This window comes from Ranitomeya imitator, chromosome 9 (genome assembly GCF_032444005.1).
Source record: "Ranitomeya imitator isolate aRanImi1 chromosome 9, aRanImi1.pri, whole genome shotgun sequence".
Taxonomy (NCBI): Eukaryota; Metazoa; Chordata; class Amphibia; order Anura; family Dendrobatidae; genus Ranitomeya; species Ranitomeya imitator.
Window position 1 is genome coordinate 25345596 of NC_091290.1, and position 24942 is coordinate 25370537.

The window sequence follows — 24942 nt, forward strand, 5'->3', positions numbered from 1 at the left end:
GTACTGAAATAATCTGTGCTGCCGGTAAACCCTGCTCTCCCAGGTAATGGCGAGAAAATACCAGTAAATGGAATGGGTTCTCTGGTTTCTGTAAGTACTCACTATTTGCAGATATTCCCTATTTGCTGAAACATTCCCGTTTACATCCAGAAGTTGAAGATCTGTCCTGACTTAAAGGGGTTCTCCAATGAAAATAAGTTAGCAGCTATTCACAGGACTGGGGAGAAGTTATTGATTGGTGGGGGTCCCTTCGCTGAAATCTACACTGATTGGCAGAAAAGGGTCCTTTTGCCTCCCATTTCATTGGAGCCGCACTGAGCATGTGCGACCGCTGCGCCATTCATTCCCTTTTGGTGCTGCTGAGCACTCCGCTCTGCTTTTACTGGAAGCCCCACAGAGAATGAATGGAGCGTCTGATCCATTTTGTAACAAAGATAAAAATTATTCGTTCTGTCGATCGGTGAAGATCCCAGTGGTCGGACTTTCACCGATTAGCAAATGATCACCCCTCCAGCAGATAGGCGATGTCTTGCTTTCACTGGACAACCCCTTTAATCCTTCTTACGGATGAATGTTTGGAACAATTGTATCCAGTCTGATCACTGGTGAGCGAAAACAGACAGGACACCAGATTGATATATTTTTCCTGCACTAACACACTGGAGCAAACTATCAGAACAGAAGAGAGATTAGTTCTCCTGATGAGCTTAGCTCACATGGGATCGGATGGCCCAGACTAGATAAAACTGTAGCAAATCCTTAGCTATGAGAAGTATTAAAAGGGTTGTCCGGGTTGATCACCTATCAAAAAAGAGATCTGTTCTGCGGTACCCGGCAGCGGCTGCTACACTTTGTATGGAGATGTGCTCAGCGGCTCCATTCCAAAGGTTTACAATCACTAACAGCTGATCAGTGGGGGTGATAGCTACCGGACCCCCAACAAAGTCATATTCCAATGCAAACCTCATCGATATGTTGTGCCAGGACAACCCCTTAGGTCCACACAGATTTACCAGTTCTGAAGGTAAGGAGACAGCAAGCAGAGGTCTTACAAAATAGAAGAAAATATACAGGAGAACGTTCCATTGTCACATTCAGAAGTCTTAATTCTTTAAAAACGATAATCCCCTTTGTGCTCTTTATTAAGGGCTTTTATATGGGCTGTTATACGTGATATATGGCAAGCTGACATTCAGAAATCCTCTCTGGGATGACACGGCTTGTTGTACAGAGTGCGGAGCCGCTTCCCTGTGATCCTCCCAGTCCTGCCATATCCTGCACCCCACGATGTATCCCGCCCTGTATTTTCACCATCTGGGTACCAGGGATGGCGTTTCCAGCCATTAAATCCGTCATCCCAAACATGTCACCGCAGCTTCTCCTGACATCAGAGAGGGGTCTAATATTCCTGCGTCTAATAAGCATCACACAGGGAGGGGGCAGACGGAGAAGCCATGACTTCATCAGGGTAATTGCCATTTCTGGAGGTGTGAGATGAAAATTATACTATTATTTTGCTAATTTTAGAGGAGTTAGATGTGTTATAATGGAAGCACTGTCTATTTTTATCATAGGAAACACGTCTGCTTTCTATATGAGATTGACACTGTCCAGCTATATATACAAATATGTAATACTCAATTTCACCTGCGGGGGCACTGCAGGGATATTGAACACTTATTGTCAGTTTTCCCCACAGAATGCGCATGGTCGCTGGATTCCTAGTGATCATTGTATTGTCAGAAGTAAAGAACCCCAATACCAGGGCATATACTGCAAAATATCCTGTACGAAATGATCGGAACGCTTACAAATACCATTATTGCTGTTATCGGTCATATCTCACCTTCCAGGGTGTTCCTGCGCCCATCCGCCCCGATAATCACGCCAAACTCATAGTCTGATAAGGGATGGTCCTGAGGAAGATATTCTGCCCTCCATCCTATTTCTAAGGAAAACGAAAAAATATTATATAATATTAGTTTTCTGGTTACAAGTGTTAAGAGGCGGCATCATGGTTGGCAAAATTGGCACAATTAGTGAAGGGGCACTAACTCTGCAGGACCTTTATCTGGTATTGTGTGAGCACCATGGCAAATATGGCCGGTATCTTGTGGGCACTAGGGATGTGGGAACTAGGGATGTGGGCACTAGGGATGTGGGCACTAGGGATGTGGGCACTATGAATGTGGGCACTAGGGATGTGGGAACTAGGGATGTGGGCACTAGGGATGTGGGCACTATCAATGTGGGCACTGGGGATATGGGCACTAGGGATGTGGGCACTAGGGATGTGGGCACTAGGGATGTGGGCACTATGGATGTGGGAACTAGGGATGTGGGCACTAGGGATGTGGGCACTAGGGATGTGGACACTATGGATGTGGGCACTAGGGATGTGGGCACTATGAATGTGGGCACTAGGGATGTGGGCACTATGAATGTGGGCACTAGGGATGTGGGCACTAGGGATGTGGGCACTATGGATGTGGGCACTAGGGATGTGGGCACTATGAATGTGGGCACTAGGAATGTGGGCACTAGGGATATGGGCACTAGGGATATGGGCACTATGGATGTGGGAACTAGGGATGTGGGAACTAGGGATGTGGGCACTAGGGATTTGGGAACTAGGGATGTGGGAACTAGGGATGTGGGCACTATGAATGTGGGCACTAGGGATGTGGGCACTATGAATGTGGGCACTATGAATGTGGGCACTAGGGATGTGGGCACTAGGGATGTGGGAACTAGGGATGTGGGCACTAGGGATGTGGGCACTATGAATGTGTGCACTAGGGATGTGGGCACTATGAATGTGGGCACTAGGGATGTGGGCACTATGAATGTGGGCACCAGGGATGTGGGCACTAGGGATGTGGGCACTAGGGATGTGGGCACTATGAATATGGGCACTAGGGATGTGGGCACTAGGGATGTGGGCACTATGGATGTGGGCACTATGGATATGGGCACTATGGCTGGTAATACGTGACCATCATGGCAGTAAGCATTATAGCTGGTTATATGCGGCACTACTGCTAAGAGCGCTAATGAGACATTATGGTGCACCATGGCACTTCTATACATGTACTACGGGTGGTACTGTCATTCACATAAGTACTCCAGATTGTACTATTATATCTAAACTCCAAATGGTACTATTAAATACAGAATGTACTACAGGTGATACTATTTTCTATACAAATACTAGAAATGGTACTATTATATGTGTACTACAGGTGATATTATTATACAGTATGTATTCTCTAGATAGCATTATTATATGTATAGTCTAGATTGTATTATTAAGTATGTACTGTAGGTAGCATTATTATAAATTTACTACAGGTGGTACTATCTTATATACATAAACTAGATATGGTACTATTATATATGTACTGTAGATGGTACTATTATATGTATACTCTAGATGACACTATTATATACGGTATGTACTGTAGATGGTACTATTATACATGTACTGAACATGACACTATTATAAATGTACTATAGATGGTACTATTATATATGTATAGTCTAGATGACACTACTATATATGTAGTGTAGATGGTACTATTATATGTATAGTATGGATGACACTATTACATATGTACTGTAGATGGTACTATTATATATATACTGTAGATGACACTATTATATATGTATAGTCTAGATGACACTACTATATATGTAGTGTAGATGGCACTATTATATGTATAGTGTAGATGACACTATTATATATGTAGTGTAGATGGTACTATTACTGTATATATGTAGTGTAGTGTAGATGGTCCTATTATATGTATAGTCTAGATGACACTATTATACATGTACTGTAGATGACACTATTATATATATACTGTAGATGGTATTTTTATATATGTAATGTAGATGGTCCTATTATATGTATAGTCTAGGTGGTACTATTATATATGCACTGTAGATGACACTATCATATGTACTGTAGATGTGGTACTTTTATATATGTAGTGTAGATGGTACTATTATATGTATAGTCTAGATGACACTATTATATATGTACTGTAGATGATGCTATTATATATGTACTGTAGAGGATGCTATTATATATGTACTGTAGATGACACTATTATATAAGTACTGTAGATGATGCTATTATATATGTACTATAGATGGTACCATTATATATGTACTGTAGATGGTACCATTATATATGTACTGTAGATGATGCTATTGTATATGTACTGTAGATGTCCTGGCAGTGTGGTTATGGCATCCCATTATCATACTTGTGAAACCCAATATGAACTTATCTATAATAATGACCCATCATTGGGGTAAGTGTGACATGGCACAATCACAAAGCTGATCCCAGCACACAGTGAGATTACTTCTCGGTGCGAAGATTGTCAGTGACACAAGCAGAGGTTTATCTGCATAACTGCAGATGTTAGAACGTCCCTGAGGCTTGTTGTGTGGTTGCTGCGCGCTGACGTCCTGCCGTACCGCCGGTCCCGGCCCATTCACTTTGGAAGACGCTGGCACATTACACGCTGTATGCAGCTGGTGACGCTCCTGTTACATCGTGTCTTAAAGTTGGAGCGCCCCTATGGGGCCGTGGGGTACTCGGTACCGGGTCCTGCGGTTCACAGGGGGATGTCACGGTGGCTGACCTGGTCCGTGGCCCTGGGACGTCCGTGTAAAAGGGGAAAGGTCTTTAAGGGGAATGTTCGTGACACCACCTGTGGTATTGGGTCAGGGTGACCGACGCTGCTTCAATGGGTCCGCTGGGGTGATGTTATGGCAGCTAGATGGTATACCTTCCCACAGGTGAAGTATGACCCCAAGGCTTCCCAGAGTGTAGATGGTGGATGGTGAGAGGCGCAGAGAAGAACGAGGACACAAGGTTGCAGTCTCTTTATCTTTACTGAAGGCTTCAGCCACAGTCCAGGGCACCAGATCACAGGGCAGGCAGAGTCCGGCCGGTTTGGAGGCAAATCCAGAGTCCCCTTGTCCATGTGGAAATCAGTAGCCTTCCCTTGCGCTGCAGTGGTGTAGTCCCTTACTGCCTATGGTTTCACATAAGGGTCTCACAGATCTAATGTCTTTCTCTCTGTCCCCCATATAGGATAGGACAAACCCGTATGACTGGTGGCTTGAGGCTGTTTATAGGGACTCTAGCACGCCCCGGCCTCCATGGGTTGTCACCGTGCCTCCTGGGTGTACGGCGGACAGGTAACTTGCAATTAGCTGTCTGTTATGACCTGGTGGTCAGGACAATAATGGACCTGGTGGTTAAGAGCACACGGAATGACCTGATAGTTACTGATAATATAGGACGAGCTCTGGGACGTGGGAACTCTGCTGACCGCAATCCCTAATCCTATCACACACAGTAGAGATAGCCGTGGATTGCTCCTAACGCTCCCTATGCAACTCGGCACAGCCTAAGGAACTAGCTAGCCCTGAAGATAGAAAAATAAAGCCTACCTTGCCTCAGAGAAATTCCCCAAAGGAAAAGGCAGCCCCCCACATATAATGACTGTGAGTAAAGATGAAAATACAAACACAGAGATGAAATAGATTTAGCAAAGTGAGGCCCGACTTACTGAACAGACTGAGGATAGGAAAGGTAGCTTTGCAGTCAGCACAAAAACCTACAAAAAGACCACGCAGAGGACGCAAAAAGACCCTCCGCACCGACTCACGGTGCGGAGGCGCTCCCTCTGCGTCCCAGAGCTTCCAGCAAACAAGACAACAATCAAAACAGCAAGCTGGACAGAAAAATAGCAAACCAGAGAAAAATAAGCAGGCACTTAGCTTCTGCTGGGAAGACAGGTCACAAGAACGATCCAGGAGTGAACTAGACCAATACTGGAACATTGACAGGTGGCATGGAGCAAAGATCTAAGTGGAGTTAAATAGAGCAGCCAGCTAACGAATTAACCTCGTCACCTGTGGAAGGAAACTCAGAAACACCCACCAGAGGAAGTCCATGGATAGAACCAGCCGAAGTACCATTCATGACCACAGGAGGGAGCCCGACAACAGAATTCACAACAGTACCCCCCCTTGAGGAGGGGTCACCGAACCCTCACCAGAGCCCCCAGGCCGAACAGGATGAGCCAAATGAAAGGCACGAACCAGATCGGCAGCATGAACATCAGAGGCAAAAACCCAGGAATTATCTTCCTGACCATAACCCTTCCACTTGACCAGGTACTGGAGTTTCCATCTCGAAATACGAGAATCCAAAATCTTCTCCACCACATATTCCAACTCCCCCTCAACCAACACCGGGGCAGGAGGATCAACGGATGGAACCACAGGCGCCACGTATCTCCGCAATAACGACCTATGGAACACATTATGGATGGCAAAAGAAGCAGGAAGGGCCAAACAAAATGACACAGGATTGATAACCTCAGAAATCTTATACGGACCAATGAAACGAGGCTTAAACTTAGGAGAGGAAACCTTCATAGGAACATAACGAGATGACAACCAAACCAAATCCCCAACACGAAGTCGGGGACCCACACAGCGCCGGCGGTTAGCGAAACGTTGAGCCTTCTCCTGGGACAATGTCAAATTGTCCACCACATGAGTCCAAATCTACTGCAACCTATCCACCACAGTATCTACACCAGGACAGTCCGAAGACTCAACCTGCCCTGAAGAGAAACGCGGATGGAAACCAAAATTGCAGAAAAACAGCGAAACCAAAGTAGCCGAGCTGGCCCGATTATTAAGGGCGAACTCAGCCAACGGCAAAAAGGACACCCAATCATCCTGATCAGCAGAAACAAAGCATCTCAGATATGTTTCCAAAGTCTGATTAGTTCGTTCGGTTTGGCCATTTGTCTGAGGATGGAAAGCCGAGGAAAAAGACAAATCAATGCCCATCCTAGCACAAAAAGATCGCCAAAACCTCGAAACAAACTGGGAACCTCTGTCAGAAACGATGTTCTCCGGGATACCATGCAAACGAACCACATGCTGGAAAAACAATGGCACCAAATCAGAGGAGGAAGGCAATTTAGACAAAGGTACCAAATGGACCATCTTAGAAAAGCGATCACAAACCACCCAAATGACCGACATCTTTTGAGAGACGGGGAGATCCGAAATAAAATCCATAGAAATATGCGTCCAGGGCCTCTTCGGGACCGGCAAGGGCAAAAGCAACCCACTGGCACGAGAACAGCAGGGCTTAGCCCGAGCACAAGTCCCACAGGACTGCACAAAGGAACGCACATCCCGTGACAAAGACGGCCACCAAAAGGATCTAGCCACCAAATCTCTGGTACCAAAGATTCCAGGATGACCAGCCAACACTGAACAATGAATCTCAGAGATAACTCTACTAGTCCATCTATCAGGGACAAACAGTTTCTCCGCTGGGCAACGGTCAGGTCTATCAGCCTGAAATTTTTGCAGCACCCGCCGCAAATCAGGGGAGATGGCAGACAAAATTACCCCCTCTTTGAGAATACCCGCCGGCTCAGGAACACCCGGAGAGTCAGGCACAAAACTCCTTGACAGGGCATCAGCCTTCACATTCTTAGAGCCCGGAAGGTACGAAACCACAAAATCAAAACGGGAGAAAAATAACGACCATCTAGCCTGTCTCGGATTCAACCGTTTGGCAGACTCAAGATAAGTCAAATTCTTGTGATCTGTCAAGACCACCACGCGATGCTTGGCTCCTTCAAGCCAATGACGCCACTCCTCGAATGCCCACTTCATGGCCAACAATTCTCGATTACCAACATCATAATTGCGCTCAGCAGGCGAAAACTTTCTAGAAAAGAAAGCACATGGCTTCATCACCGAGCCATCAGAACTTCTTTGCGACAAAACAGCCCCAGCTCCAATCTCAGAAGCATCAACCTCAACCTGAAACGGGAGCGCAACATCTGGCTGGCACAACACAGGGGCAGAAGAAAAACGACGCTTCAACTCCTGAAAAGCCTCTACAGCTGCAGAAGACCAATTGACCACATCAGCACCCTTCTTGGTCAAATCACTCAACGGTTTAGCAACACTAGAAAAATTAGCGATGAAGCGCCGATAAAAATTAGCAAAGCCCAGGAACTTGTGCAGGCTCTTCACAGATGTCGGCTGAGTCCAATCGTAAATGGCCTGGACTTTAACAGGGTCCATCTCGATAGTAGAAGGGGAAAAAATGAACCCCAAAAATGAAACCTTCTGAACTCCAAAGAGACACTTTGACCCCTTCACAAACAAGGAAATCGCACGAAGGACCTGGAACACCATTCTGACCTGCTTCACATGAGACTCCCAATCATCCGAAAAGACCAAAATATCATCCAAATACACAATCAGGAATTTATCCAGGTACTCTCGGAAGATGTCATGCATAAAGGACTGAAATACTGATGGAGCATCGGAAAGCCCGAATGGCATAACCAGGTACTCAAAATGGCCCTCGGGCGTATTAAATGCTGTTTTCCATTCATCGCCTTGTTTAATACGCACAAGATTATACGCCCCTCGAAGATCTATCTTGGTGAACCAACTAGCCCCTTTAATACGAGCAAACAAATCAGACAGCAACGGCAAAGGATACTGAAATTTGACTGTAATTTTATTGAGAAGGCGGTAATCAATACAAGGTCTCAAAGAACCATCCTTCTTGGCCACAAAAAAGAACCCTGCTCCTAACGGTGATGATGACGGGCGAATATGGCCTTTCTCCAAGGATTCCTTTATATAACTCCGCATAGCAGCGTGCTCTGGCACAGATAAATTGAACATTCGGCCCTTAGGAAACTTACTACCAGGAATCAAATTAATTGCACAATCACAATCCCTATGAGGAGGTAGGGCACTGGCTTTGGGCTCATCAAATACATCCCGATAATCCGACAAAAACTCTGGAACTTCAGAAGGAGTGGAAGACGAAATAGACAAAAATGGAACATCACCATGTACCCCCTGGCAACCCCAGCTGGACACAGACATAGATTTCCAGTCCAATACTGGATTATGAACCTGTAGCCATGGCAACCCCAACACGACCACATCATGCAGATTATGCAACATCAGAAAGCGGATATCCTCCTGATGTGCAGGAGCCATGCACATGGTCAATTGGGTCCAGTACTGAGGCTTATTCTTGGCCAAAGGCGTAGCATCAATTCCTCTCAATGGAATAGGACACTGCAAGGGCTCCAAGAAAAAACCACAGCGCCTAGCATACTCCAAATCCATCAAATTCAGGGCAGCGCCTGAATCCACAAATGCCATAACAGAATAAGATGACAAAGAGCAAATCAGAGTAACGGACAATAGAAATTTAGACTGTACCGTACCAATGGTGGCAGACCTAGCGAACCGCTTAGTGCGCTTAGGACAATCGGAGATAGCATAAGTGGAATCACCACAGTAAAAACATAGCCCATTCCGACGTCTGTGTTCTTGCCGTTCAGCTCTGGTCAAAGTCCTATCACATTGCATAGGCTCAGGCCCATGCTCAGATAGTACCGCCAAATGGTGCACAGCTTTACGCTCACGCAAGCGTCGATCGATCTGAATGGCCAAAGACATAGACTCATTCAGACCAGCAGGCATGGGAAATCCCACCATGACATCCTTAAGGGCTTCAGAGAGACCCTTTCTGAAGATTGCTGCCAGGGCACATTCATTCCACTGAGTGAGCACAGACCACTTTCTAAACTTCTGACAATATATCTCCGCTTCATCCTGACCCTGACACAGAGCCAGCAAGATTTTCTCTGCCTGATCCACTGAATTAGGTTCGTCATAAAGCAATCCATGCGCCAGGAAAAACGCATCAACATCACGCAATGCCGGATCTCCTGGTGCAAGGAAAATGCCCAGTCTTGAGGGTCACCACGTAACAAAGAAATAATGATCTTTACTTGTTGAACCTGAGGAGCGAGGTTTCAAGGCAAGAAACAATTTACAATTATTTTTGAAATTCAAGAACTTTGATCTATCACCAAAAAACAAATCAGGAATTGGAATCCTAGGCTCTGACATCGGATTCTGAACCACAAAATCTTGAATGTTTTGTACACTTATAGTGAGATTATCCATCAAAGAGGACAGACCTTGAATGTCCATGTCTACACCTGTGTTCTGAACCACCCAGATGTAAAGGGGAAAAGAGAGACAAAACACAATGCAAAGAAAAAAAAATGGTCTCAGAACTTCTCTTATCCCTCTATTGAGATGCATTAGTACTTTGGGCCACCTGTACTGTTATGACCTGGTGGTCAGGACAATAATGGACCTGGTGGTTAAGAGCACACGGAATGACCTGATAGTTACTGATAATATAGCACGAGCTCTGGGACGTGGGAACTCTGCTGACCGCAATCCCTAATCCTATCACACACACTAGAAATAGCCGTGGATTGCTCCTAACGCTCCCTATGCAACTCGGCACAGCCTAAGGAACTAGCTAGCCCTGAAGATAGAAAAATAAAGCCTACCTTGCCTCAGAGAAATTCCCCAAAGGAAAAGGCAGCCCCCCACATATAATGACTGTGAGTAAAGATGAAAATACAAACACAGAGATGAAATAGATTTAGCAAAGTGAGGCCCGACTTACTGAACAGACTGAGGATAGGAAAGGTAGCTTTGCGGTCAGCACAAAAACCTACAAAAAGACCACGCAGAGGACGCAAAAAGACCCTCCGCACCAACTCACGGTGCGGAGGCGCTCCCTCTGCGTCCCAGAGCTTCCAGCAAGCAAGACAACAATCAAAATAGCAAGCTGGACAGAAAAATAGCAAACCAGAGAAAAATAAGCAGGCACTTAGCTTCTGCTGGGAAGACAGGTCACAAGAACGATCCAGGAGTGAACTAGACCACTACTGGAACATTGACAGGTGGCATGGAGCAAAGATCTAAGTGGAGTTAAATAGAGCAGCCAGCTAACGAATTAACCTCGTCACCTGTGGAAGGAAACTCAGAAACACCCACCAGAGGAAGTCCATGGATAGAACCAGCCGAAGTACCATTCATGACCACAGGAGGGAGCCCGACAACAGAATTCACAACAGCTGTCCTGCCGGTCTCTGGAGCAAAGCATAAAGGTCCTTACTCCCTCGGTGCTCCGGCTACCGGGATTCTGCGCCTCAGAAGGAGGCAGCCTGTTCGGTGCTGGTCCCCTTCTGGTATCCTCTCCTTTGCTGCGACTCCCTTAATGCTCGCTGCAATATAGTTCTGCCTTTCAATGTCTCTTTCTGGGAGCTGCAGCTCTGAGGGCATGCACAGCTCCTTTGGACCCTCTGTCCACCTCAGACTACTGTCTGGAACGTTCTAACAGAACTCCTGTCTGGAGCTCTGTCAGGAACTGACTCCTGTCTGGAGCTCTGCCAGGAACTAACTTTCCCTACAGACTACCAGTTATATATATAGGGAGTGACCTAATAAATAGCAGAAGCTCCCCCTGGTGGTCTGGAGTGTGAAATGTGTTGCATGTTTGTGATACCTGGATGCAGTTATCCTTCTTTGCCTCCAAACGTAGCATCACTCTCCCCAAGAGGAAAGCAATACCACTGCGACGACCAGGACCCTGGGGCGCCGCATACTCACACACTACATTCTGTATGCGGCTGGTGACGCTCCCGTTACATCGTGTCTTATACTCACACATTACAAGCTATATGCGGCTGGTGACGCTCACGTTACATCGTCTCTTATGCTCACACATTACACGCTATATGCGCCTGGTGACGCTCCTGTTACATCGTCTCTTATACTCACATTGTGTGACACCAATTCTCTTAAGCACAGAATAAAAACAAATAAATTACTTTGATTTTCTTGATCTTCCGGTGGTTCTAGGAGTTTGACGAATTCGACATTTACGTGGATCTCAATCCCATGCAGCAGTGCAATCTTAAACAACATGAGCTGAAGCTGCCAAATACCTGCAAGACGCAAGAAAAATGGTGATAATCCACAACAATGGATACAACTATTGCAAAACCTCAGCTATAAGATTGATTGTATCCATAGGTTATTGTACATACTGATATGATCAATGGCTCCGGCACAGAATTTTCCATAGAACTTCTTGGCTCCGAGGCACCTGAGGTCGTGGATGGTGTAAGGCCAGAGGTGGAGCACATTGTTCCGGGAGAACGTGTCTCTCTTCTCCACCACGACCACCTTGGCTCCTAAGCAGGCAAGTTCAATGGCCGTCCGGAGTCCACAAGGACCACCGCCGATTATCAAACACTAAACAAAACAGAGAAGATGGGATTAGAGCCACAAGATAATCCACATGTACGCACATCGGTATAAAAGTATTAGTGACCCCTTACTTCTAACTGATCTCTCTAGTTAAATGGGCATTCCAACCAGGAGCCATTATTTTATTGATTCCCTGGATAGGTGATAACTGCTTTATCGGTGTGGGCCAATTCGATGGGACCCCCATGATTGCCATGTTGGGAGACATAGTACCTAGTATACTCCAAATGCAAGACAATGGCTAAGAGGAGACAGAATGGAGCAGCAGTCGAGCATGCACCCCACCAAGCTATGGGCTTAGAATAGAAGATTGATCCAAACGACATGACCATAACTGATCCGAGCGCTGGGACCTGCACTGATCTGACAGCTCGGACCTGCACTGATCTGGCAGCTTGGAGCCATACTGATCTGACAGCTAGGACCCGCAATGATCTGAGTGCTTGGACCCGCATTGATCTGACAGCTAGGACCCACATGAAACCCAACCGCTAGGAACTACACTGATCAAACCACTAGGATCCACACTGATCCGACTGTTAGGACCTGCACTGATCCAACCGCTAGGATCCACACTGATCCCACTGCTAGGATCCACACTGATCCAACCGCTAGGATCCACACTGATCCAACCTCTAGGATCCACACTTATCTGGTTGTTAGGACCCGCACTGATCCAACCGCTAGGATCCACACTGATCCAACCTCTAGGATCCACACTGATCTGGCTGTTAGGACCCACACTGATCCAACCGCTAGGATCCACACTGATCCAACCCCTAGGATCCACACTGATCTGGCTGCTAGGACCTGCACTGATCCGAGTGCTTGGACCTGCATAGATCTGACGGCTAGGACCCGCACTGATATGACCGCTAGGACCCGCACTCTACCAGGAATTTTCACTTATCCAATGACCCCTCTAAGGTTCTGTTCACATGTGCGTTCGGACAGACCATTTGCCTATTCTGTGTTAGGAACAGACATATGAAATATATGTTTAGCTGCATCGGTTATACAAATGAAAGCAGGGGGCCACATTGATTATTATGGGGTCTGTCTGGGTTTGTTTTTTTAGAATGAAAAAAAGTCAGGCATGCCAAACATCTGTGCCGTTCCAAATAAAAATGAACCAACAATAATCAATATACAGAAATGAAGGCAGAGGCGATCCAGCGGGAATAGAGGCTTTCTTTTAAAAGTAAAACGTAGCATTTATTCAAGTTTAAAAAACTCCAAAAATTCAGGCAGCGTAGTATAAAATACCGTTAACTGGACTCACTAGTTCCGACAGCCTCTTACTCACGGTCACACTCTGACCCTACAGATCTACGGGACGTTTCCATCAGTTATGGGGCGTTCAGAGCGTCGCGGATATGTACAAAGCCGCCAAACATTCCAGACCTGTTATAACACGGCATCTTGTTTTGTTAATTAATCTTGAAGTTTAGACATCATCTGTACAATTCGCGGGGTGAGGTAAGGGGTCTGTCATAACATATCCCAGTGATTAGGTCATAGCAGATAATGAGGGGTCTGATAAAAGATCTGAGGTCACAGAGTACAGAGGCCGAGGTGATGAGAGGGTGCGGACGTTCTCAGGCTGCGGAGTCAGCCCTGCACTTCATATCATTTCCTACAGTAAAAGGTAAAATATTCCCAGTCCACGGACATGATGGGAACCTTGTTTCTCCAGTCTCCACCATGTGGTTGGTGGTTTGTATTTGTTGCCCTTAGATACATTACAGGTCTGTTCTACCCGATGTATATGACTTTTATAACGCAACCAAGGGCACCAAAGTGCAGACATCTTATCTGCCCAAGTGATCGATCAGTCCAAGGTCGGGGCGACACACTGCTTCTTCCTTGCTCACATTATAATAATAATAATTTTTATTTATATAGCGCCAACATATTCCGCAGCGCTTTACAAATTATAGAGGGGACTTGTACAGACAATAGACTTTACAGCATAACAGAAATTACAGTTCAAAATAGATACCAAGAGGAATGAGGGCCCTGCTGCTCGCAAGCTACAAACTATGAGGAAAAGGGGAGACACGAGAGGTGGATGGTAACAATTGCTTTAGTTAGTCGGACCGGCCATAGTGTAAGGCTCGGGTGTTCATGTAAAGCTGCATGAACCAGTTAACTGCCTAAGTATGTAGCAGTACAGACACAGAGGGCTATTAACTGCATAAAGTGTATGAGAACATGTTGCGAGGAACATGATTATGGTTTGTTTGTTTTTTTTGAATGGGCCACACAGGGATCGTTAGGTTAATTCGTTGAGGCGGTAGGCCAATCTGAACAAATGAGTTTTTAGGGCACGCTTAAAACTGTGGGGATTGGGGATTAATCGTATTAACCTGGGTAGTGCATTCCAAAAAATCGGCGCAGCACGTGTAAAGTCTTGGAGACGGGAGTGGGAGGTTCTGATTATTGAGGATGCTAGCCTGAGGTCATTAGCGGAGCGGAGGGCACGGGTAGGGTGGTAGACCGAGACCAGAGAGGAGATATAGGGTGGTGCTGAGCCATGGAGTGCTTTGTGGATGAGGGTAATAGTTTTGTACTGGATTCTTGAGTGGATGGGTAACCAGTGTAATGACTGGCACAGGGTAGAGGCATCGGTGTAACGGTTGGTGAGGAATATGATCCTGGCTGCAGCATTCCGGACAGATTGGAGCGGGGAGAGTTTGGTAAGAGGGAGGCCGATTAGTAGAGAGTTACAATAGTCCAGACGAGAATGAATAAGTGAAACAGTAAGAGTTTTTGCAGAGTCGAAAGTAAGAAAAGGGCGAATTCTAGAAATGTTTTTGAGATGCAGATAAGAAGTGCGAGCCAGTGATCGGATGTGGGGGGTGAATGAAAGCTCGGAATCAAGGATGACCCCAAGGCAGCGGGCGTGTTGCTTTGGAGTAATGGTGGAACCACACACGGAGATGGCAATGTCAGGCAAAGGTAGGTTAATAGAGGGAGCGAACACGAGGAGTTCAGTTTTTGACAGGTTCAGTTTCAGATAGAGGGAGGACATGATGTTAGAGACAGTGGTAAGACAATCACTGGTGTTTACTAAAAAGGTCGGCGTGATATCAGGAGCAGAAGTGTATAATTGGGTGTCGTCAGCATAGAGATGGTACTGGAAACCAAATCTACTGATTGTTTGTCCAATAGGGGCAGTATACAACGAGAAGAGGAGGGGGCCTAGGACTGATCCTTGAGGAACCCCAACAGTAAGGGGAAGGTGAGAGGAGGAGCCGGCAAAAGATACAGTGAAGGATCGGTCAGAGAGATAGGAGGAGAACCAGGAGAGAACGGTGTCCTTGAGGCCGATGGAGCGGAGCATATTGAGGAGGAGCTGATGATCCACAGTGTCGAATGCTGCGGAGAGATCCAAGAGAATTAGCATGGAGTAGTGACCATTAGATTTAGCTGTTAGTAGGTCATTAGAGACTTTAGTGAGGGCAGTTTCAGTAGAGTGTAAAGAGCGGAAACCAGATTGAAGAAGGTCGAGAAGAGAGTTATCTGAGAGATAGCGGGTAAGACGGGAGTGGACCAGCCATTCGAGGAGTTTAGAGATGAAGGGAAGATTAGAGACAGGTCTATAATTAGTGGCACAGTTTTGATCGAGGGATGGTTTTTTAAGTAATGGATGTATGATGGCATGCTTAAATGAGGATGGAAAAATACCGGAAGTGAGAGAAAAGGTTGAATATTTTTGTTAGGTGAGAGGTGACAGCCGGGGAAAGGGACTGGAGGAGATGTGACAGAATGGGGTCACTGGTGCAAGTGGTTGGGCGAGAAGATGCAAGGAGCCTGATTACTTCTTCTTCTGTAACTGGTTCAAAATCAGAGAGTGAACTAGATGCAGTAGGGGAGGGAGGACAGTGAATGGTATGAAGAGATTGGGAGATGATTTTCTGTCGAGTGAGGTCAATTTTTTCTTTGAAGTAATTGGCCAGATCGTCAGCGCGGAGATCCATGGTTGGGGCCTGCACTCTTGGGTTGAGTAGGGACTGGAAAGTGTCAAAGCGACGTTTAGGGTTTTTGGACAGCGAGGTGATGAGGGTGTTGAAATAGGTTTGTTTGGAGAGGTGAAGGGTAGAGTTGTATGTTTTTAGCATGAACTTATAATGAATGAAATCTTCGGGTAGATTACATTTTCTCCACAGACGTTCGGCGCACCTGGAGCACCGCTGCAGGAAACGTGTTTGCAGCGTGTGCCACGGTTGTCGCCGTCTGTGCCGAGCTGTTCTATGTATAGGAGGTGCAGCTTCATCCAGGGCACTTTGCAGGGTTTCATTGTAATGCTTCATTATCACCCTTTCTAAACAGCCTGCCTTATACTCAGGCACCAACCAACCAGTAACGCTGGGCAAACCGTGCTCTCCTGGAGAGGAAAGTGCCCAGAGACGTGGTGACGGCGCACAAGTCACGTCCTGGCACAAAGCCTCCGACGGCGGGGTGAGGAGGACGCGGTGAATTCTGTTTTTACACTTGTACTTTGATTTATTAGAAGGGGCATTCTCTAGCTGGCACTATTCATGGAGACATTATGGTTTACATTACGCAAATTGTCTCTTCAGAGAGGAAGAGGACTAGAACTCTAGTGCCACCTATTGGAAGTAGCAATCCTAACAGTCAATGTCGACCCTTTACCGAGCCTTGTCACATGACTTAGGATAATAGCCAAACCAGAATTTTAAGTCTCCTCACCTCGACATGCGTATCATGTCACTCTCCACAAGGAGAAATGATACTTCTTGGATCCCGGTCAGACGCCTCTCAATCAGCCAAACCAGATCCCCACTTTGCACTGACGAGGGGCAGTACCCCGAAACACAGTGTCTGTAAATTGAGATTCTGGTTTGGCTATTATCCTATGTGACGGTAAAGGGTCGACATTGACTGTTAGGATTGCTACTTCCAATAGGTGCTATAGGAAAAAAAATGGAGACACAAAGCGCAAAATAGGGTCTTATCCTCAAGATAACCAAGAGAGCTTTCTTAGAATTGCTCACCTGATTTTGTTGAATGAAAAGCATGTAGCGATTTTGGCTGCTGCAGATCCACAAGCCGATCAATGGCCGTATGACAATATAAACTGTGCAGGAGGTGTGGGTTAAATCCGTGCTGCCTTAATGATGAAGTTCCAAGGATAATAAATTTCAAGGATAATAATGTCGCACTGACCTTGGAACACGTTGAATAAACCACCTTTTAAATTTATTATCCTTGGAACTTCATCATTAAGGCAGCGCGGATTTAACCCACACCTCCTGCACAGTTTATACTTTCAATAGGTGGCACTAGAGTTCTAGTTCTCTTCCTCTCTAAAGAGACAATTTGCATATTTCCCAGAGGAGCATTGCGGCTTTACGTCTCCTCACCTCGACATGCTTATCATGTCACTCTCCGCAAGGAGAAACAATACTTCTTGGATCCAGGTTTAGATTACGGTTGGTGCTATCATGGGTACTATCATTGGACTTCTGTATTCTCCATTGTGCCATTTATGGGGGCACACAAGCTCGTAGTATTAATGAGCACAGGAAGATTGCCAGTTGTCACTATTCATGGGGCATTCCTCCTGGCACTACTCATAAGAGCACTCTGGTTGCCACCACCTCTGGGGTACTCTGCCTGGCACAACTCACTGGGACACTCTGGCTGATATTATTTATGGGTACTCTGCCTGGCACTATTTATGAGATCACTCTGCGGTATTTCTCCGAGCACTATTCATAACAGCACTCTGACTGCCACTATTCATGGGGTACTCTGCCTGGCACTACTCATAACAGCTTTCTAGCTGGCATTATTCATGGGGTACTTTGCATGGCACTACTCACAACAGCAACCTTCCTGTCACTATTCATTAGGTACTCTGTCTGGTACTATTCATGAGGTACATTGCCTGGCACTACTAATAACAGCACTCTGGCTTCCACTATTCATGGGGTATTCTGCCTGGCGCTACTCAGAACAGCACTCTGGCAACTATTATTCATGGTATACTTTGACTGGTGCTACTCATAACACCTCTATAGCTGGCACTATTCATGGGGTACTTTGCCTGGCACTACTCATATCAGCACTCTGGCTTCCACTATTCATGGGAAACTCTGCCTGACACTACTCATGACAGCTCTCTAGCTGCCACTATTCATGGGGTACTCTGCCTGGCACTATTCATGGGGTACTTTGCCTGGCACTACTCATAATAGAACTCTGGCTTCCACTATTCATGGGGTACTCTGCCTGGCACTACTCATGACAGCTCTCTAGCTGCCACTATTCATGGGGAACTCTGCCTGGCACTACTCATAACAGCTCTCTAGCTGCCACTATTCATGGGGAACTCTGCCTGGCACTATTCATGGGGTACTTTGCCTGGCACTACTCATAATAGAACTCTGGCTTCCACTATTCATGGGGTACTCTGCCTGGCACTATTCATGGGGTACTTTGCCTGGCACTACTCATAATAGAACTCTGGCTTCCACTATTCATGGGGTACTCTGCCTGGCACTACTCATGACAGCTCTCTAGCTGCCACTATTCATGGGGAACTCTGCCTGGCACTACTCATAACAGCTCTCTAGCTGCCACTATTCATGGGGAACTCTGCCTGGCACTACTCATAACAGCTCTCTAGCTGCCACTATTCATGGGGTACTCTGCCTGGCACTATTCATGGGGTACTTTGCCTGGCACTACTCATAATAGAACTCTGGCTTCCACTATTCATGGGGTACTCTGCCTGGCACTACTCATGACAGCTCTCTAGCTGCCACTATTCATGGGGAACTCTGCCTGGCACTACTCATGACAGCTCTCTAGCTGCCACTATTCATGGGGAACTCTGCCTGGCACTACTCATAACAGCTCTCTAGCTGGCACTATTCATGGAAGGTCAGACACACAATAAATTATGTGGACCAATATCCTAACAGTCATGAACTACTACTCTCAGCATGCTGTGTGGAAACCATCAGCCTCCCCTTGCTGTGCCTCCACCCTCTGTATTCTAGAATCCCATGGCCTCGAATACACAACGTTCTCCTGCTCGGGCTGCAGACAGGGTTACTCATTCCTAAAAATACACTTGGCGTTCCGAAATCACAGATTACATGCCATTCCCTTTACAAAAGAAAATATCCAACCTCCCCGGCCCAAATCTAGCCCAGATGTTATCAGGGGTGTGGAGAGGGGATGCCAGCGGGCACAGGGCAGATCTGAGAACGGTGTGTGCGGACCCTCGTGGTGCTAGCAGGCAGCGCCATCACCGGTGAGCACTATCAGTTTCTATCTAGGGTGGATACAGGGAGTAAAGTGAACGGCCAGATGTTCATTCATAAAAATATTGAGGAAAAACTCCATCCAGGAAACGGTATTATTCACCAGGAAATGGAGGCGAGTGCCAAAAAAAATCCAGTCCAGTCCATAAAGCTCAGATGTAGTCCTACCCCTGGAAACTAAAGGAAAGGAAGCTGTAATTAATACGCCCCATGATCTCCCATTGGTGACAGAAGTTAGGCACTTGTGCAAAATGGGCAAAACCCCACAATCAACGCAAAACACTCCAGTGAAAGTTCTCATGTTGCAAACTTTTAATATGCTGTATCATAGAGAAAGCCCACATAGTGACTATGGGGCCCCTGGGAAGAGGGCCCGACAAAGGTTAGCTCTATATTTTGTCCCAATAGTAAGAACCTGGGCAGGAGCCCTCTTTACATGTGCCTTGCCATACAGAAAAGATAACGGTGAGGGGGCAAACATTAGGTCCTCCTGTTTTGGGTAGGGGATAAAATTGTAGTAGTTGTAGGAGACAAGTATCAGGTCCATCTGTTTTGGGTAGGGAATATAACTGTACTAGTAGTTGTGTGAGGCACATGTATCGGGTCCTCCTATTTTGGGGAAGGTATACAGTTATAGTAGTAGTTGTGGGGGCAAGCATCGGGTCCTACTGTTTTGGGTAGGATATAGAGTTGTAGTTGTGGGGATAAGCATCAGGTCCCCCTGTTTTGGGCAGGGGATACAGTTGTAGTAGCTGTGGGGGCAAGCATCAGGATCATCTGTTTTGGGCAGAGGATATAACTGTAGAAGTAGTTGTGGGAGGCACATGTATTGAATCCTCCTGCTTTGGGTAGAGGATACAGTTCTAGTAGTTGTGGGGGGCAAGCATCGGTCCTCCTGTTTTGGAGAGGGTATACAGTTATAGTAGTAGTTGTGGGGGGCAAGCATCAGGTCCTACTGTTTTGGGTAGGATATACAGTTGTAGTAGTTGTGGGGGCAAGCATCAGGTCCTCCTGTTTTGGGCGGGGGATACAGTTGTAGTAGTTGTGGGGGACAAGTATCAGATCTATCTGTTTTGGGTAGGGAATATAACTGTAGTAGTAGTTGTGGGACGCACATGTATCGGGTCCTCCTGTTTTGTGTAGGGGATACAGTTACAGTAGTAGTTATGGGGGGCAAGCATCAGGTCCTCCTGTTCTGGGTAGAGGATACAGTTGTAGTAGTTGTGGGGGCAAGCATCAGATCCTCCTGTTTTGGGTGGGGGATACAGTTGTAGTTGTGGGGATAAGCATCAGGTCCCCCTGTTTTGGGCAGGGGATACAGTTGTAGTAGCTGTGGGGGCAAGCATCAGGTTCATCTGTTTTGGGTAGGGAATAGAACTGTAGTAGTCATTGTGGGAGGCACATGTATTGAGTCCTGTTTTGGGCAGAGGATACAGCTGTAGTAGTTGTGGGGGCAAGCATCAGATCCTTCTGTTTTGGGCGTGGGATATAGTTGTTGTGGGGATAAGCATCAGGTCCCCCTGTTTTGGGTAGGGAATATAACTGTAGTAGTAGTTGTGGGAGGCACATGTATTGAGTCCTGTTTTGGACTGGGGATACAGTTGTAGTAGCTGTGGGGGCAAGCATCAGGTCCCCCTGTTTTGGGTAGAGGATATAACTGTAGAAGTAGTTGTGGGAGGCACATGTATTGAGTCCTCCTGTTTTGGGTAGGGGATACAGTTCTAGTAGTTGTAGGGGACAAACATAAGGTCCACCTTTTTTGGGTACGAGAGAAAGTCGTAATGGTAATGATGAGGGGCGAACATCAGGTCCACCTGTTTTGCATAGGTGATACAGTTGCAGTAGTAGTTGTGGGGGCAAGCATCAAGTTTTCCCCTATTTTGGTAGGGAACAGATTTCTACTGGCAATCACAGGTGGGAAGCATCTGGTAGTAGTGGTGGGGCGTAAGCATCACGTGTTTCTGCTTTGGGAAAGGGAGACTCTTGAGTTAGTAGAAATCATCCCTGGTGCCTATGGGCCTGCTGTGAAGTGATATTTTTTGGTTATTCGCTATTTTGCACTTTCCAAACAAAGTGCCATTCACCTTGCAGCTCTTTTTACCCCGGTGTCCACAGACCTTGGCTTGGTCCATAGTGCCTTCCATAGAGAGGTCCGGACAGGCATTCCACACTATTGACATGTCTTACATCCCATCTGGGGTGTAGATTTAGGAGTCGCAATCTTGTCTTGTCCTTTTACCTCCTTGGCACCTGTCCCCTCTAGTCACATAAGAGGACGGCAGAGTTATACATGGTATGTGAGTTGGGGGTCACATTCTGCATTGGGGTCCACATCTCGGTCTATGTGTCTAAACCACATCACTGGGTGGCAGGTACCACGGTATCTACTCCAGGACCTGGCTACTTCCCAGTGAAGACTGGCACCACGGCCTCTACGTTCCATTATAAGGTTTGAGTTGTTATAAATAAACCCTTCCTCGGACTTTTCCAAGTAGACGCACATGAAACACTCGTCTGATTCTCTTTTCCGCAGTGTGGAAATTCTGATTGTACATTGTCATACTTTCCCAGCCTCCCGACGGACGCTCCAGAAAAAGCTGATGACACAACGCACAGAACAAGATGTTCTGAACATGTTTTACAGACTTTCTGGATGAGGTTTGGGGACAAGAAGGTGCAGAAAAAGGGAGAGAATTCTCAGAAATGTTTCATTTGAAAAATTCACATCTGATTGGCGGAATCTGCAGTTCTCCATAGATGGCCAAAGTCTGAGCTGTCCCCATCACATACCCAAATCTTCAGCCCCCCCCCAAAGCGACTGAGGTTCATTCCTCCATTCATGCTCCAAGTTATACACAGCAGTCAAGATGAAGAAACAAAGCTGCAGGGTAAAGCATGGCGGTGGGACAGAGAAACAGACATAAGATTCAGGCTACCTCCATTGTAGGACAATGGAACTGAGCGGGAGCCATTGATCACATCCGTGAAGCCGATACGTTGTCCTCCAGACTGATACATTGTACTGCACTGATACATTGTAGCAAACCTACAGGGCAGGAGGAAAATTGCTCACTAGATTGGTCTAGAGTCCTAATATTTTGCAATTTTCTTCCAGACTAAGGTTTAACATCAAATTGAGACCATTCAGGAGTCTTAAAAATCCAGACAACCAGTGGTGCTGGAGCTGCGGGCGGTGGTCTCCATCCTGTGGTTCTCCAGCTGTTGCAAAACGACAATGCCCAGAGTCCCCCGACTGCTTGCAATTGTCATGACATGCTGGGAGTTGTGGTTCTGCTACGTGCCCTATGATGGTGACATTCAGCACACGACACTTGCTCCCTCTTATCTATGATAGGGAGGATTTGTTGCTGGACAGCGGCCAGTCCCCATATCCTGGAGAAGTCCCAGCTGCCTCCACATCCAGATCACTAAAAGCAAACAGTGGTTTAAGCCGGGATGTGACAACCCTGCCGGCTCGTGTCTCTATAAGGAGAGGGGAAATCTCGGGTTCCACGCAGATGAACATCTTAGGAGGTCTGAGGAAGCAAAGACAAATGATCCAAATCTTTCCAAGCAAACTAGAATTAGAAGCAGATTGAGCAAAACCTTCTCCCAAACGAAGTGCGAAACGGCTACACGCACCACGAAGAGGGGGCGTCAATGCACTTATAGGGGGACGACACTTATTGCAAAGGGGTCGCTAAATAAAAATCTCCATACTAATGTTAAGATCTGTTTCATTTATGTCCTAAAGATCAAAAATGGAAATGCAAAATATACTGCCCTATTGGGGTATGTTGGGCGCTGCTGGGGTCCATCATGGAGCCCCTTAACTACTTTCTGCTTCCGTAGGCTGGCTACAATGTATCAGTGTTTCCCTAAGGTCAGCATTTTACATCCTATTTTGATTAGTCGCCCTGACATGACATCATCCTCGCGGTATGACGCACTTGTGACGTCACGCCAGGCTGGTTAATCAAAAGACGAGCCGTGGATGCTGGTAGGTAGGAGGCGGTTTGCAGAGCGCCCGTCTGACGGCCACAGATTACTGACATGGTCGAAGGGACAGATCCTCTTAATCGATTTCCACCATCTCTAATTATGAAGATAAATCTGAAAAATATTATATCAATATACATGGTGTTCTGAGTCTTTGCATAGCAAGACTACTACATTTGGGATATGTAAGCTTTGCTCCCAAAACTGCCATGAAAGGTCCAAAAATTATGCGTCAACAGCCCCAAAACAACCACTTATGAACACGGATTTATTAATACTTGCCCCATTGTGGTCCAGTGACAGCAAAATCGTGACTTCTGGCAACTTTGTGACTTGCTGGTCCACGCTATTGGACCCAATAACAGAGATGGCATCTTTTTAGACCAGATGGATTGCAGAAGAAACTATCAGCAGCATGGAGGGTTGAAAATAGATCAGTTAACAGATTTTGGGAGTTTTAGCTGTCACTGATGGGTCTTTTAGGTCTAATTAGATTCGGGTTTATAAAGGCAAAAGAGCCAGGAGATTGCACCATAAAAGTGGCAACTTGCCAAAAGGGAGGGGCAACCCGGGCACAACCGGCAGGAAAGTGTATTGTGTCTGTGATGTGCTCTGGGAGCACTCAGCTCCTTTCCACACTTAAATCTGCCAACGTCCTCACTTATCAGAAGGGAAATATATACCGTTACCAGGCTACCGGTAACAGGATGATGGCTGGAGCCGTGACCTAGGACAACAGGCACGTCCTGTGCTGACAACACGGTACGGAACGCAGCCAGTGTGCACATTCTGCAAACGATCCAGGCACCACGCAGTTAGGCTGTGTGCACACATTGCGTATTTTGCTGCGGATCTGCAGCTGTTTTCCATGCGTTTACAGTTCAAACCTATGGAAAACCAAATCCGCTGTGCCCATGCTGCGGAAAATACCACGCGGAAATGTTACACTGTTTATTCCGCAGCATGTCAATTCTTTGTGCGGATTCATTTTTGTTCCACAATAGGAATCCGCAGCTGTAAAACCGCAGGGGAATCCGCACAAAACCCGCAGTAATACCGCTGTAAATCCGTGGTAAGTCCGCAGGTAAAACGCAGTGCGTTTTACCTGCGGATTTTGCAAAAAAAGGTGCGGAAAAATCCGCACACTTTTCCGCAACGTGTGCACGTACCCGTACACAGCCATGAGAATATACTAATAAAAAGTTCAGAGATGATCTACAGCACATGACATATCACACCTTGTCATTATAGATTTACCAAAACTAGGCCAAAAATGAAGAAGCGGTGGATGAAAAAATTAAGTACACCCTTAGGCTACGTTCACATTTGCGTTCTGCCGGGCTGCGTCGGGCGCAGCCACGGCGACGCATGCGTCATGCGCCCCTATATTTAAGGCTACGTTCAT

General features: G+C 46.4%; 2 protein-coding genes across 7 annotated transcripts in view; one reads left to right on the forward strand and one right to left on the reverse strand.

Annotated features, from left to right (window-relative positions):
- DKK3 (dickkopf WNT signaling pathway inhibitor 3) overlaps positions 1 to 24942 on the forward strand; it is a 413056-nt gene that overhangs the window by 170674 nt on the left and 217440 nt on the right. The window lies entirely within an intron of this gene.
- MICAL2 (microtubule associated monooxygenase, calponin and LIM domain containing 2) overlaps positions 1 to 24942 on the reverse strand; it is a 264685-nt gene that overhangs the window by 148149 nt on the left and 91594 nt on the right. For all 5 annotated transcript variants that reach the window (XM_069740179.1, XM_069740178.1, XM_069740180.1 and 2 more), the window contains exons 3-5: positions 12015 to 12222; positions 11796 to 11912; positions 1847 to 1948 (exon numbers count right to left, since the gene is read on the reverse strand). In XM_069740179.1, coding sequence (XP_069596280.1) covers positions 1847 to 1948; positions 11796 to 11912; positions 12015 to 12222 — 427 coding nt within the window. The remainder of the gene's footprint in view (positions 1 to 1846; positions 1949 to 11795; positions 11913 to 12014; positions 12223 to 24942) is intronic.